The sequence below is a fragment of the Symphalangus syndactylus genome, chromosome 11, assembly GCF_028878055.3.
Source record: "Symphalangus syndactylus isolate Jambi chromosome 11, NHGRI_mSymSyn1-v2.1_pri, whole genome shotgun sequence".
In the NCBI taxonomy this organism is placed as follows: Eukaryota; Metazoa; Chordata; class Mammalia; order Primates; family Hylobatidae; genus Symphalangus; species Symphalangus syndactylus.
The window spans coordinates 93,436,147-93,453,032 of NC_072433.2; the positions used below are offsets into that span (position 1 = coordinate 93,436,147).

The 16,886-nt window shown below is 34.8% G+C and overlaps 1 protein-coding gene across 1 annotated transcript; it reads right to left on the minus strand.

Annotated features, from left to right (window-relative positions):
• Positions 1-7,036: 7,036 nt before the first annotated feature.
• LOC129492836 (small ribosomal subunit protein eS27-like) lies at positions 7,037-7,301 on the minus strand. The gene has a single exon (XM_055298153.2). It carries the CDS (start codon positions 7,251-7,253, stop codon positions 7,095-7,097), a length of 159 nt encoding a protein of 52 aa, XP_055154128.1. The 5' UTR covers positions 7,254-7,301; the 3' UTR covers positions 7,037-7,094.
• Between the last annotated feature and the right edge of the window lie 9,585 nt (positions 7,302-16,886).

Here is a 16,886-nt window from a genome sequence, read left to right on the forward strand (position 1 = left end):
CAAAGGATAGTCATCAAGAATGAAGACAGACTCAATTACTCATACTAAACCAGGAACTCTAAGACATACCTGCAGAGAGGAACACAGTATTGGAGGCTTTGTTAATCTGCGACCTCCACCTAACATAGGTCTCATTTGGAGAACTCTTAACAATGACAAGTAACACTTTTATTCAGGGTTCATTGGTTACATCGCTAGGTCTGGGCGATAACAGACCTGCAATTGCTTAAGAAAACACTACCTCTGAATTATGTAGCTCTTAGACAATGGAGGAGGTCTCCTAAATTAGGCCACTGTTGGTTACTTAGGGAAGTTTCTCTGGGTAGGGGTAGAGGAATGACTTGTTATCTCTGTATATCTTGCAGGTCATTGTCTCTACAATGAGAGTCATACAAGTAGAAAAGTTGTTATAAAATATGTCCATAATTTTAGATGAAGAGATCAGTGACAGCATCTGAACTTTGAGAGGCATTCATCTCAGACTCAGCTCACTAACTAGGGCATACTAACTTGTTACATTGAAAATGAGGTAAAATCTTAAGCCTCTCCATGTTCTTAACAGATTTCTGAGTAATTTACCACAACAATTATGAAAACATATTCAGGGAAGAATTTTTATATCTAATTTTAAAAATCAGTTAACTTCACTAAAGCAGGAGAAAAAAGTAACAGTTTGCCTTTGTATTACATTATAATTAAAATCACATCTTCCAGCTATGTATTTATTTACTCTCATTTAAGATTCTTTTATTACCAGGTGATACCATTTATTCAACTGTGTGATGTCATCAACTAACAATTAACTGCGCATTAATTTCTCTAATTTTTCATTTAAAAATAAATTCAAAATATCAACAGACAAAAGAAATAAAAATAAGTTATAGTATATCAATCAAAGAGTAAATATCTTTTTGATCCTATAGTTTTGGAGGTGATTAGGATTATTAATTTGTGCCAAGTGCAGTGGCTCAGGCCTGTAATCCCAGCACTTTGGGAGGTGGAGGCATGCGGATCACTTGAGGCCAGGAGTTCACGACCAGCCTGGCAAACATGGTGAAACCCTTTCTCTACTAAAAATAAAAAAATTAGTGGGGTGTGGTGGTATGTGCCTGTAGTCCCAGCTACTTGGGAGGCTGAGGCAGAAAATTGCTTAAACCTGGGAGGCGGAGGTTGCAGTGAGATGAAATCATGCCACTACATTCCCACCTGGGCAACAGAATGAGATTCTGTCTCAAAAAAAATTAATAACTTGTTGGCTAGGTACAGACATATACCTATAGCTTTTACAAAATCATAGAATCCATACCATTTTGAAACTTACATTTTCCCTACAATATGATCTCTCAGTACATTCACATATATATCATTCATTTAATCAACTACATAATGTTTTGCTGTATAGCTCTATTGTAATATAATCATTCTTTTCTGTTGAATAATTAGGTAGCCTCCAAGCATTTGTATTTTACTACTATAAGCGATAATAAAATTAAAATTGGAAAAGTAAGATTAACAGATTTTAATTTATTTGGCTCTAAGAATCCTTTCGTGTTCACATGTTTTGCATCTAAATAATTCATATCTTTAAAAATGAATAATATAGTTATAACTAATGTTCATTATATATAATAATTGATCATATTATATGATATAGAATTTATTATAATATAATAATTCTAATTAGGCATACTAACATATGTCTGTCATGAAGAAATAAACTGAGCCATGCAAATACACCAAAACTTGTAGAAATGCACCAAAATTTGTAGAAATGAACCAAAACTTGAACTCAAGTAGTGAAGTTTATCTTTAGAATTAGAACAGTAAGTTAATTTCGATGAAGTGAACAAAATAAAGCAATACACCATAATCATATTCATGGATGAGATGACATAATCTATTCTTCCCCAAATTCATCTATAAATGTAATGGAATCCCAATCAAGAGAAACTTTCTCCCAAATCAAAGCTAAATTGTCTAATTCACAAAGTCTCATTTTATAAAGCGTATCAAATAGGTTAAGAAAGTAATATGGGAGAACACACCAAGTTATTGCTGTCCCCATAATCTTATTGTAAAATAATACTATTATAATAAAACAATCTTACAAAATATTTTTATATCATTTTATACAAAAGAAATTTATGATTCACAATAGCAGTTGACATAGTTCTGTTCTACTTTGTCTCCTAAACTTAAAAGGTAAAGAAACCAGTTTGTACCGAAAATCTACACTGGACCATGCCCTTTGTTGGAAGCTATATAAATGTTAATATAGAACCATCAGTTAGATCAAATGAATCTCCAGAGCTAACTACATCTAAGGTTCTAGTTACTCTTTATTACAAGCCTGCAAAGAGTCAAAAAGCATAAGGAATTATGCTTTGTTCTTTCTTTTTTTAATGTATGAAATATTTATTTACAGAATTTAGAGCTGAAGGACTTTTTATTTTATTTTATTTTGAAAATACAGGATGTTTATTGGGGAGTTTTTTTTAAATTATACTTTAAGTTCTGGGGTACATGTACAGAACATGCAGATTTGTTACATAGGTATACACGTGCCATGGTGGTTTGCTGCACCCATCAAACTGTCATCTACATTGGGTATTTCTCCTAATGCTATCCCTCCTCTAGCCCTGCCCCCTCCGGCAGGCCGTGGTGTGTGATGTTCCTCTCCCTGTATCCAGGTATTCTCATTGTTCAACTCCCACTTATGAGTGAGAACATGCAGAGTTTGGTTTTCTGTTCTTGTGTTAGTTTGCTGAGAATGATGGTTTCCAGTTTCATCCATGTCCCTGCAAAGGACATAAATTCATCTTTTTTATGGATGCATCATATTCCATAGTGTATATGTGCCACATTTTCTTTATCCAGTCTATCATCGATAGGCATTTGGGTTGGTTCCAAGAATCTTCTAGTGTGAACAGTCCTGCAATAAACATACGTGTGCATGTGTCTTTATAGTAGAATGATTTATAATCCTTTGGGTATATACCCAGTAATGGGATTGCTGGGTCAAATGGTATTTCTAGTTCTAGATCCTTGAGGAATCACCACACTGTGTTCCACAATGGTTGAACTAATTTACACTCCCACCAACAGTGTAAAAGCGTTCCTATTTCTCCACATCCTTTCCAGCATCGGTTGTTTCCTGACACTTTGTTCTTTAAAATACCTTCTGTTTTTTTCTGAAACCTTCATCTTACATCAATTCCTTTTCTTATGCCAAATGTTGATTTAATGTCTGAGTCACTATGCATTTTGGAAACCAATTGAATGCTCTAACTACTGGTTATTTTACAGAACCAGTTACTATCTTTTTTATAGGATATTTATTTAATATATTCTTTATTTTTTTAAATTTTAAACCCAAAGCGAAGTTTCAAGAATAGTACAATGAATACTTACATACCTTTCACCAATCATTAACATCTTACCTCTCATATGTATGTAATTTTGATTTATTTACTGTCTGAATTTTTTGAGAGTAAGACAAAAACATCGTATCAGTTTATCCTAAATATGGCAGCATTTTCCTTTTTTTTTTTTTCAATGTTCTAGTATCTACAGTTATTCTTTCAGACAGGTGTGCATGTCTCATGTCACCTTATTTAGCTATGTCCCAGTTCAAGAGATAAATTAATAAATTTGGTATACTCTCAAGTAAGGTAATGTTTGTTTAATGAGTCAATAATATAAAAATAGGTGGATTCAGTGGTCTGATGAGGTTTACATTAGGCCAAATAATTTTCAGTAACCTAAAATTTTCCCAAAATGATTCCATAGGTACAGTGATGCATAAGCCGTTAAGTATAACCTATGTAAATGCTGAAATCTGAGTGTTAGAGAAATATTTATTTATTTATTTATTTATTTATTTATTGAGCCAGAGTCTTGCTCTGTCGCCCAGGCTGGAGTGTAGTGGTGCGATCTTGGCTGACTGCATCCTCCATCTTCCGGGTTCACGCCATTCTCCTGCCTCAGCCTCCCGAGTAGCTGGTACTACAGGCGCCCACCACCATGCCCGGCTAATTTCTTTTTGTATTTTTAGTAGAGATGGGGTTTCACTGTGTTAGCCAGGATGGTCTCTATCTCCTGAACTTGTGATCCGCCCGCCTCAGCCTCCCAAAGTGCTGGGATTACAGGCATGAGCCACGGCACCCGGCCATGTTAGAGAAATCTTATACTGACATAGTGATTAATTAGATGACTTGCACAAAATTTTATATAAAAATAATTTTTGAAATACTATATTTTATGTATGTGTTTTTAGCTTACAGCTAATAAGGAAATTCACTGACATATGTGACTATATCTCTTCTAGTTGTTAAACAAAATGTGAAATGAAAGCTGCTTCCTTTGAAAGTAACTTGTATAGATTTTCATTTCACATCTAGCATTTATAAAACTTGGTATCTAATTGCCTTCTGTCACATTTCATTAGCTACGTCAGTCCATCTCAACACCATGCATCACATGTCACAAGGATGTAATGCATCAGTAAAAAGAGAAAAGAGGATCCTATTTATATTGGCATCATATATCGACTTTGAATTGAGATACTCTCAGTTCAAGATCCAAGAAAAACATGCAGAAGAAAATGGAGAAGTTCTCCGTCAGTATTTTCTTTTGAAATTTTAAAAAATGTGCTAATACTTAAAATGAGTGGGTTTTAGTCACATTAAAACACCGATGTTTCTGGCACCTCCTTCTCCACAGCAATCCTCATCCTCATCTGCAAATACATTCAAATTGTATTAGACATATTTCCTCTTTCTTGACCAAATTTTGTTTCTTAATTATGTTACAGACTATCTAAGTATATACAAATAGGAGAAATGAAATTAAAATAAACTTCCATTTTATTTATCCATCAGTATCTTAAAGATTCAGATCAGCTCATTTTATGTCAAATGAAGCATATTCGAGATACAGGGTTATTTTTTAAAGGATAAAATAAAGATTAATGATAGTTTGACTACGAAAATACCATAAAATTCTGCAACTTTAGAGCAATTAAAATGCTATTGGCACATCCAAGTGCTGTGTAATAGTTATGTTTGGTCAAAAACAATTAGAAATTAAGTTATCTAAGTGATGTGCTCCCAAATTATACTTTGTATAAAACTTATTTATTTTATATAACGTATGTTTTAGATAATTTTTTTTCTTTTGTTTGTTTTTGATTTTCTATTCAGGCAGGATCATAGCTTCTTTCAGGAGACAAGGAAACTGTGTCACAGTGTAACAAGAAGTTTAGGGAACAAAAATGGATTTTTTATAAGTACTCTACGTAAGTTCATAACTTATGCTTCCTTCCATATTATCTTTGGAAAGAGAAGATAAAAAATTGTCTTCAATTAAATTGATGCTTCAAATAAAAACTTTTGGTATTTTAATAAACATCTCAAAAGATACTAGAAAATCTCCCTTTGGATCTATTCTAAGAAACAGCTAAGGACAGTGTGGAAAATATAATATTTGAATATCTTGCATAAATTCCAAAATGTGCCAACTGTCCTACCAAAATATCACTTGTTGTGGCAGTGATGCCCTTTTTATGCAAGTGACTGCAAGACAATACCAGAATCAGAAATGCATTATAAAATGAAAATATTCAGAGACCAGCCTGGCCAATATGGGAAACCCCCCCTCTACTAAAAATACAAAAATTAGCCTGGTGTGGTGGAACACGCCCATAGTCCCGGCTACTCAGGAGGCTGAGGCAGGAGAATCAGTTACATCCCAGAGGTGGAGGTTGCACTGAGCCGAGATCGTGCCACTGCACTCCAGACTGGGCAACAGAGTGAGACTCTGTCAAAGAAAAAAAGAAAGAGAGAGAGAGAGAGAAAGAAATAAAGAGAGAGACAGAGAGAGGAGGAAGGAAGGAAGGAAGGAAGGAAGGAAGGAAGGGAGGGAGGGAGGGAGGGAGGGAGGGAGGGAGGGAGGGAGGGAAAGAGAGAGAGAGAAAGAAAAGAAAAAGAAAGAAAGAAAGAAGGAAAGAAAGAAAGAGAAAGTCAAATAGAACATTTAGATGCAGAAGATTTGAAATACAAGAGATAATATTCTTTCCAAATTCAATATTTCTTAACGATCAAGCCGAATTAGCTGCCTTTTCATAAAAAAGGAAGTTTTGTTTTATTTTTAATTATAGGAAATAAGTACAATAATCTGGGAAATTTTGTAATAGTTGAGTAGCAGAATTTTAGATTTGTTTTGCAATTTTTTACAATAAATTTAGTTTTGATTTTTCTGGGTACATAGTAGGTATGAGGTTGGTGGAAAACTAATTACTTTTAATGGCAAAACCCACAATTACTTTGGCGCCAAACTGTACATATATTTTTGAGGTACATAAGATATATTGAGACAAGCACGTAATGCATAATAATCACATCATGAAAAATGTGGTATCCATCCCCTCAAGCATTTTTCTTTTGAGTTACAATTGAATTATACTCTTTTAGTTGTTTTTAAATATATAATTAAATTATTTTGACTATAGTCACCCTTTTATGCTATCAAATCCTGGGTGTTATTCATTGTTTCTATCTTTTAGGTTTTTCAATTGTCTTTTAAATTTCCTGTTTTTATTCATTTAAAATTTTTATAAGCCTCTGAATTTTTATTATTTAGTGAAAAAATAGTTTTTCTTTTAAAAATGATACTGATAAATGATTTTCCCATTTTTATAATCATATTTTAGTATCATTTACATAATACAGAATTTAACTGACATCATTTTTAAGGTTATTAAATACTAACATTAATCTAGACATTGACATTTAAGTCAGTTCTTTGTAATTATTTGGAATTTGAGAGTTAACCTGTTATCACATTTAGAGTTTTTTTTTTTTAATTAATTTATTTTTGAGACTGAGTCTCGCTCCGTCGCTCAGGCTGGAGTGCAGTGGCGGGGTCTCAGCTCACTGCAAGCTCCGCCTCCCGGGTTCATGCCATTCTCCTGCCTCAGCCTCCCGATAGCTGGGACTACAGGCACGTGCCTTTTAATATTGAATTTAAGTGATTTTTTTTTAATCCAAAATGCGTTTATTGAGATGGTTTCCCACTCATCTTGATTCAGAGTGCTTTCAGTGCTGCTTCCTCCTTAAGGAACATCCTTCTGTAAGCCTTGCTTTTCCTCCTGTAGGCTGGCAGAGGACAGTGGAGCAGCCAACACACAAAACTACCGTTTGTGCATGGCTAAAGACCGTGGTGATTTTATAGCATCCTGGGCATTTCACATCCATGAAGTAGGAATTGGGGCTCTGCACCAGGCGTTTCTTCTTGTGTTTGAGGTCATGACAAGGATAACTTTAAGAGAACTGTAGATGATGTTAGGAAAGTTGCCTTTTAAAAATCCATACGATGCATAATCCTGACCCAGTATGTCCTGTTTTTATGCCTCCTAAGGTTTGGTACAAATATACAAAAAAACTACAAAAGCAATTCTGGAAAATGCATATAAAACATATGATGTAATTTATTGATTAAAATATATCCTAAGCTTTTGAGATGGTGACAGAAATGTTTAATCATCTGCTTGTATCAAAATTGAAGTTCCTTAATATATGTGGTTCTAGAATATAAATATTTCCTTTTAAATTTGAAAAATAATTGACATGGATATTGAAAGACAGAAAAGATGATACATATGCTTCAAAAATAGGGATAGGAGTCACTTTGTACAATATAGAATGTCTATGTAATTAATAAATGTATACAGAGATACAACATATGAGAGAGACAATACAGAATATGCTAGAAAGAAAAAATCATAATGAGAAAGCAAAATCGTTGTAAAAAATATGAAGGAATATAGAGAGATAAGTTCATATCATGGAAATATTTAGAGAAGATTCTTAGCTTTATAAGTATCTTCTCTAATGTATACATGGAACTATATTGATAAGACACCAAAATAAACAATTAGATACCCAATATATTCTTTCATAATCATTTGGTTGATGTAAGCTAAATACATCTTATAATCTAGTTATCAGTAGAGATTAAAATGGAATAAACAAACTATATGCACTGCCTATCTTTAAGTAGGGAGAATCAACAAACATAACCATTGAAAAATTTCACAAAGAATCACGAAGAGAAACATTTAAGAGGTTAAAGTTTAGTATAGAGCATGGCAAAATAACCACTGGGTCACATCTGTGGATTTGAACAAGAACTGGTATACAATCCAATCTAAAAGCCTTCAAGAAGATAGATTTTGTACTCTCAACTTAGAGGAAGTAACATTACCTGGATTGTTAAAATTCTCACGTACCATGAGCACACCCTAATAACATCCACATTATAACCTAGGGAAAGTGGCTTTTCACAAATCCTATAATTTACAAAATTTGACTACATTAAGCCTGCTACACAGGCCATTGCAAAAAAAGAAGATCATCTGCTCATGTGATTTGTTTCACAAAGATTTGCATGTAGCATATGTGACCAATAAAAGATACCACATTCATCCCAAACTTAAAATTTGAAGCAAAGAAAAATACTTAATTCTATTGTCATGAGTTGTGTCAGTCATTTAGTTTTTTCACTTCCTAATTCTGGTTCCTAAGCAGATATTTAGCTAAAATATTTCAGTAATGTAGGGTTATTGTTGAGAAATTTATAAAGCTAATGTCAAAATAAAATATAAATCTTCGTGTATTGACGTAAATCTCTCTCCAAATTTTTAAAGGAAATTGAATCATGAGATCAAATTATTTCTCTAGAAGGGACAAACCTACTATGATTGAGCTAACTTGTTTTCCCTTCGATTATTCTAACCATATTTTTCTCTTACTGATGGGCTGTATCACATTGTTTATACTGTGGATATAGGTTAATAACTATAATATAATGTTTGTGCAATCTCAATATGAATAAATTTTATCCTCTGAAAGTGTAATTAATTGATCAGGAAAAACCCACAATATAATATTTATAAACTGATATATGTCAAATTTGCTATTTATTAATATAAGAAACCCTCTAAAACCACCAAAACAATTGAAACTATCCTAAAAAATTATTACCAAATAGTTTGAAATGGCAAGAACACTTCTATTGAAGAGCGGGTTTTCTGCTTACATTATCCTGAGTTCACATATTCTCTCATGACACTGTTACTTTGCATACATTGTTTTCTTCTACCTCTCCCTTCCATATCTATCTGGTAAATCTTAAACATGATTTAAAACATCTGTCTAAAATATTTTTATTTACAGCCTCACTCTCTTCTAACTTTCTGCAGTTTTTCTCTTCTTATATTGTGCAATCACTTCACTTTATGTATTCACCTCCGTTTTATTGCATTCTATTTTAATTTCTTCCCTACATATCAACAATTAACACTCTTTACAAGCTTTGTACCCATTTTTAAAATCTCCTCTATATAGGGTAGAGTGTAGTAAATTACATTAAAAATATCTAATAAATGAATACATTAATCAGTAGACACACTATTTAAGAAGCTAACCAGTGAAAAGTGGATCAAAATTTAAAATGCATCTTTTGATTTTAAGGATGACACCACAGGCAAGAATTTTCCACTGATATTGGTACAGGTAAGAATACTTATGCCAGTCTCTTTCTATCTCTATTTCTTGCTCCCTCTCTCTCTTCTCTATCCCTCCTTACTCAGAAACATGTTCTGAATGTTCTGAACATGACCATTTGCTTTTAGTTTGATACTATTAGGTTTTGAGAATACTATATCACACCTTGCTCTTAAATGGCACCTTTCTTGCTAAAGTCATTTTCTAATGGTTTACAGCTACATGGTTATATGGCATATTTATTCTATTTATTTTTCCACCACACTTTACTTTATAAAAATATTTCATTTCTTTTTTTTATTATCATACTTTAGATTTTAGGGTACATGTGCACGATGTGCAGGTTTGTTACGTATGTATCCATGTGCCATGTTGGTTTGCTGCACCCATTAACTCGTCATTTAGCATTAGGTATATCTCCTAATGCTGTCCTTCCCCCCTCCCCCCACCCCACAACAGTCCCCGGAGTGTGATGTTCCCCTTCTTGTGTCCATGAGTTCTCATTGTTCATTTCCCACCTATGAGTGAGAACACGCGGTGTTTGTTTTTTTGTCCTTGCAATAGTTTACTGAGAATGATGGTTTCCAGTTTCATCCATGTCCCTACAAAGGACATGAACTCATCATTTTTTATGGCTGCATAGTATTCTGTGGTGTATATGTGCCACATTTTCTTAGTCCAGTCTATTGTTGGTGGACGTTTGGGTTGGTTCCAAGTCTTTGTTATTGTGAATAGTGCCACAATAAACATACGTGTGCATGTGTCTTTATAGCAGCATGATTTATAGTCCTTTGGGTATACACCCAGTAATGGGATGGCTAGGTCAAATGGTATTTCTAGTTCAAGATCCCTGAGGAATCACCACACTGACTTCCACAATGGTTGAACTAGTTTACAGTCCCACCAACAGTGTAAAAGTGTTCCTATTTCTCCACATCCTCTCCAGCACCTGTTGTTTCCTGACTTTTTAATGATGGCCATTCTAACTGGTGTGAGATGGTATCTCATTGTGGTTTTGATTTGCATTTCTCTGATGGCCAGTGATGATGAGCATTTCTTCATGTGTTTTTTGGCTGCATAAATGTCTTCTTTTGAGAAGTGTCTGTTCACGTCCTTTGCCCACTTTTTGTTGGGGTTGTTTATTTCTTGTAAATTTGTTTGAGTTCATTGTAGATTCTGGATATTAGCCCTTTGTCAGATGAGTAGGTTGCAAAAATTTTCTCCCATTCTGTAGGTTGCCTGTTCAGTCTGATGGTAGTTTCTTTTGCTGTGCAGAAGCTCTTTAGTTTAATTAGATCCCATTTGTCAATTTTGGCTTTTGTTGCGATTGCTTTTGGTGTTTTAGACATGAAGTCCTTGCCCATGCCTATGTCCTGAATGGTATTGCCTAGGTTTTCTTCTAAGGTTTTTATGGTTTTAGGTCTAACATGTAAGTCTTTAATCCATCTTGAATTAATTTTTGTATAAGATGTAAGGAAGGGATCCAGTTTCAGCTTTCTACATATGGCTAGCCAGCTTTCCCAGCACCATTAATTAAATAGGGAATCCTTTCCCCATTGCTTGTTTTTGTCAGGTTTGTCAAAGATCAGATAGTTGTAGATATGTGGCATTATTTCTGAGGGCTCTGTTCTGTTCCATTGATCTATGTCTCTGTTTTGGTACCAGTACCATGCTGTTTTGGTTACTGTAGCCTTGTAGTATAGTTTGAAGTCAGGTAGCGTGATGCCTCCAGCTTTGTTCTTTTGGCTTAGGATTGACTTGGCAATGTGGGCCCTTTTTTGGTTCCATATGAACTTTAAGGTAGTTTTTTCAATTTTGTGAAGAAAGTCATTGGTAGCTTGATGGGGATGGCATTGAATCTATAAATTACCTTGGGCAGTATGGCCATTTTCACAATATTGATTCTTCCAACCCATGAGCATGGAATGTTCTTCCATTTGTTTGTATCCTCTTTTATTTCATTGAGCAGTGGTTTGTAGTTCTCCTTGAAGAGGTCCTTCACATCCCTTGTAAGTTGGATTCCTAGGTATTTGATTCTCTTTGAAGCAATTGTGAATGGGAGTTCACTCATGATTTGGCTCTCTCTTTGTCTGTGATTGGTGTACAAGAATGCTTGTGATTTTTGTACATTGATTTTGTATCCTGAGACTTTGCTGAAGTTGCTTATCAGCTTGAGGAGATTTTGGGCTGAGACGATGGGGTTTTCTAGATATACAATCATGTCAACTGCAAACAGGGACAATTTGACTTCCTCTTTTCCTAATTGAATACCCTTTATTTCCTTCTCCTGCCTGATTGCCCTGGCCAGAACTTCCAGCACTGTGTTGAATAGGAGTGGTGAGAGAGGGCATCCCTGTCCTGTGCCAGTTTTCAAAGGGAATGCTTCCAGTTTTTGCCCATTCAGTATGATATTGGCTGTGGGTTTGTCATAGATAGCTCTTATTATTTTGAGATACGTCCCATCAATACCTAATTTATTGAGAGTTTTTAGCATGAAGGGTTGTTGAATTTTGTCAAAGGCCTTTTCTGAATCTATTGAGATAATCATGTGGTTTTTGTCTTTGGTTCTGTCTATATGCTGGATTACATTTATTTATTTGGGTATGTTGAACCAGCCTTGCATCCCAGGGATGACGCCCACTTGATGATGGTGGATAAGCTTTTTGATGTGCTGCTGGATTCGGTTTGCCTGTATTTTATTGAGGATTTTTGCATCAATGTTCATTGATGAAAATATTTCATTTCTTTGGCGTAAACCCAGGAGGCAGAGCTTGCAGTGAGCAGAGATCGCGCCACTGCACTCCAGCCTGGGCGACAGAGTGAGACTCCTTCTCACACACAAAAAAATAATTTTATTTCTTTCTTCCTTTCTGCCACTCATTCTGCCATTCATAAATTTCTTGGATAATGCATAGATTTCTGCAATATTTGTCACTTGGTTGTGTTAATTTTGTAGTAGTAATACGGTTCACCAGAGAAACGGAACAAATAGGAGAGAGAGAGAGGAAGAGATTTATTATGATGAATTGTCTCACATGATAATGGAGGCTGAGAAGCCCCATGATCTGCCGTCTGTAAGCTGGATGCCCAGGACAACCACTGTTACAGTTCTAATGCAAACCCCAAAGCCATGACCAGGGTAGCCAATGGTGTTAATCCACATATTAGTCTGAATGCCAGAGAACCAGGAGTGCTGATGCCTAAGGGCAGGACAAGATGAATGTCCTAGCCCAAGCACAGAGAGAGCCAATTTCCCACCATTTTGTTCTATTTAGTCCTTCAATGGATTGAATGATGCTCACCCTCATCAGTGAGGGCTATCATTTTTATGCAATCTACCAATTCAGATGCTAATCTCTTCTAGAAACACCCTCACAAACATACTCAGAGATAATGTTTCACCAGCTATCTTGGCATCCCTTAGCCCAATAACGTTAACACATAAATTTATCCATTGCACGTAGTAACAAAACTTTAATGAAGTGAATGGTAAGCCTGCATTAGATTCTGATCTCAAGAATGTGTAAATGTGAAATTCCATAAAGTTTCTGTTTGGTTAGGAAATTGATACCACACTGGTATCTCATGCTGACTGCCTGCCTCCTTGAACATAACTACTGAAAACAAATAAAAGGCTATCAAAGGAGAAGCATTGGCACAGAACATTGGTTTTCTAGGACACCCCAAGATGCATGTGCTTTGTCTCATCTTTGAACCCCTTCGCAGCATTGTTTCTTTCTTATAATGCATAACTTTCTTCATTTTATTACAGTTACTGACAACTTGTCTTACCTCCTTTAGTAAACTTTAAGGTTCTTGAAGGAAGAATAAATAGTATATCTGTTTATCTCACATTTTTGAGTTGCTTCCATAGCATGAGGGAGAGGGTAGTCCATTTTATTCTGAGAGGGAAGGGATCTATTTGTGAATCTTTATACAATTATATCTGATTTGAAGGAAAGGCAATGGCAGAATTGAGTTGCCTTAGCATTGAAGGTGCTTAAAATCAAGTGTGTAGAATTGCAAAGTTTTACGTTGTCTATTGAGTTTTAAACAGCAAGCATATGTAAATTGGGGACAATATCTAGCCTAACATTTCTCAACTGTGGTTTTACAATCACCTCAGCAAATTCTTCTAAGATATGTGAATTTACATTTTCAACAAGCTCTCATAGGCGATATTCATGCACACTAAATGTTGAGAATCAGCAGTCTGGCCTCTGGAGAGAATGGGCACTTAAGAGTAACACATGTGCTCAGAGATCAGCCACACAGACTGAAAAAGTACTCTCCTTTCTCAGTGCTGACCTGAAACATGATCATAAACAACTACCACTACCCTACCAAGTCCGGTGAGTTTACCCAAGATTGTTCACATTGATGCCCTTGGCTATTCCTAGACACAATGTATATTGGACTTATGACAATAAGACTAATTTTACACTTTCCTTTGAAAGCAAAGGAGTGTGTTCTTAAATACTTCGCACCTCAGCTCAGAGACCATATAGGAGTTAGCCTACACCTAGGTCTTCCTTAAGTCCAAATGAAAGAAGGTAGGGAGGGCAAGGACTTATCACAAGGAACTTGGTGACCAAATTCTTCAACTCTCATTTGAAGTTATAAAATAATGTAAATTTATTAGCTGACTTCACCAAGTGGTTCAGGAACTGAAATAATGTAGATCTATGCTTGATCCAAAGTTCAAGCATAAAACTGGACCACATTTTCTCTCTACATTTCTTTATCCAAAAGATTAAAACACATGTACAGAGAACAGTGAATTTATGGAGTGATTTTATAGTTCTCATTTTATTGCTTGCCCCTCCACACAGCACTATAAATTACCAAAGTAAATGAAATGAGCTTTTATTTAGTCATATGTAGTGAGGGGGAGAGTCTATAATAGTGACAAATAAAATTACTGACAAAATATAAAAAATATAATCCTCTATATTTTGACAGTCTCATTTACAAAGCAAGAAGGTAATACATGTAATAGGAGTATTTCTATTGTAAGTAATAGAAAATTATACTTATTCAGACTACTTAAAATAAAGGGAATTTCTATGTCATTTCACGGTGCAATTGATGTTCCAGTTGCAAGATAGGCTTGATTATGGGTTCTAGAAATATAACCAGTACACAATTTACTCTCAGTCCCTTTTTCTTACCCTTGCCTCCATTCCCTGTTAGGCTCTCCTTTTGTATTCCAAACATGGCTGCTAGCTGATCTACTAAGCGCTTCCATGTTCATATTCACCAAGATGGAGTCGGCTTCCCCCACACCAAATAAAAGCCATGTAATCAAGAATCTTGGGCTTTTATTCCACTGAGTTTTTCATATGTACTTTCCTGGAAAATTATCTTGGCCAGGAAGATATGTTGTGTCAATTGGCTTTAACCAATCCTGGTGTACCCCCTGGAAACACAGATGGAATAACCCATCCTACACACACATTATATGCTACACACACATTATAGGTGGGAAATTGTTGGTACTGCTAAGAAAAGGTAGAAAAGGTATAAATGATTCATAGCCAACTAACAAATGTTGACTATATTAATACCTGCAAATAAGTGTCTTTTTAAATCATTACTTTTTAAGTTTCTCGAGTCCAAACTTCCTTTCTTTCCCCAAAATTGAGCCATAGAAAATGGTCTCTTATTTACTTCAATTTCCTTTCATGGTTAGAGATTATATTTTCATTATTTAATGAGCCAGATTAGCAGTACCACTCATCCATAGTTCATAGTTAGCTTATATTTTATTTAAAATTAATTTCAATGACAGAAAACCAGTGACAGTTTTAAGAAAGTGTTTTTATTTATTTACGTATTTTACATAACTTATAGTCTGAATATAGGCAGTGAAGAGGTTGGCCAATTTTTCATGGAATCAGAGCTAGGATATCCGTGATTCCCTGTTTTTTATCTGTCCATTGTCAGTAGGCACTATAGCTCCAGCCACTTTGCCAGTGTTCAGACCAGGAAGAGGAGAAAGGTGGAATGGGCTGTGGCACCAGAGTGTCTTACATCTCATTAGCCACCCTGCATTCAAAGAAGCCAGAAAAAAATTAAGACTTGTTTTTCTGCTAGAGGAAAACCAGGCAAAGGAGAAACAATAAAGAATGGGTGATAAGCCAACCCATGATACCTGCCCCAGATAATATTCTCTGTTTTTTAATGTGCATATCTATTTAGCAACAAAAGAAGAGATCAGAACAGGAGACAGAATTGAAAGTCCACACTTTATTAAGCAGAAGCGTAACATGAACAATCTAGTGAGGAAACAGATCTACCCAAGAACACTTAAGTTTCTTACTCGATGCTAGTTAAGGATTTATTTCGAAATAAAATAAAGCTCAGTGGGAGTGCTCAGTACTTAAAAATACTGTGAGTATATACTAGTAAAGCCTTTAAAAATAAAATATTTATTACTCAGACTCCATCAAAATCTCCTAGAACTGATCAAAAAATTCAGTAAAGTTCCAGGATACAAAATCAACACACAAAAATCAGTAGTGTTTCTATACATTAAACAAACAACCTGAACATAAATCAAGAAAGCAATCCTACTTATAATGGCTACAAAAAAACATAGCAATATATTCAAACAAAGAAGTAAAATATCTCTAAAAGGAAAACTATGAAACAGTGATGAAAGAAACTGAATGGGGACACAAAAAATGAAGATATCCCATGCTTATAGGTTGGAAGAAACAATATTATTAAATACCTATTCTACCCAAAGCAAACTACAGATTCAATAAAACTCTAATGAAAATATCAACGACATTCTTAACAGAAATAGGAAAAACAATTCTAAATTTTGTTTGGAATCACACATACCAAAAAAAATTAGCTAAAGCAATTCTGAGCAAAAATACTAAAGCTGGAGGCATCACACCACCTAATTTCAAATTCTACTATAAAGCTATACTAAAACAGCAGGGTACTGGCATAAAAACCAACACATAGGCCAATGAATCAGAATAGAGAACCCAGAAATAAATCCACATGCTAACTGTCAGCTTATTTTTAACATAGTTGTCAAGGACATACATTGGGGAAAAGTCTCTTCAATAAATGGTGCTGGGAAAACTGGATATTCTTATGCAGAAGAATGAAACTAGATCCCTATCTTTTACCATATAAAAAAATCAACTCAAAATGAATTAAAGACTTAAATATAAGACCTGGAACTGTAAAATCACCATAAGAAAACATTGGGGAAACACTACAGGACATTAGTCTGGGAAGAGATTTTTTTGGGTAAGAACTCAAAAGCACAGGCAACAAAAGCAGAAAGAGACAAATGAGATT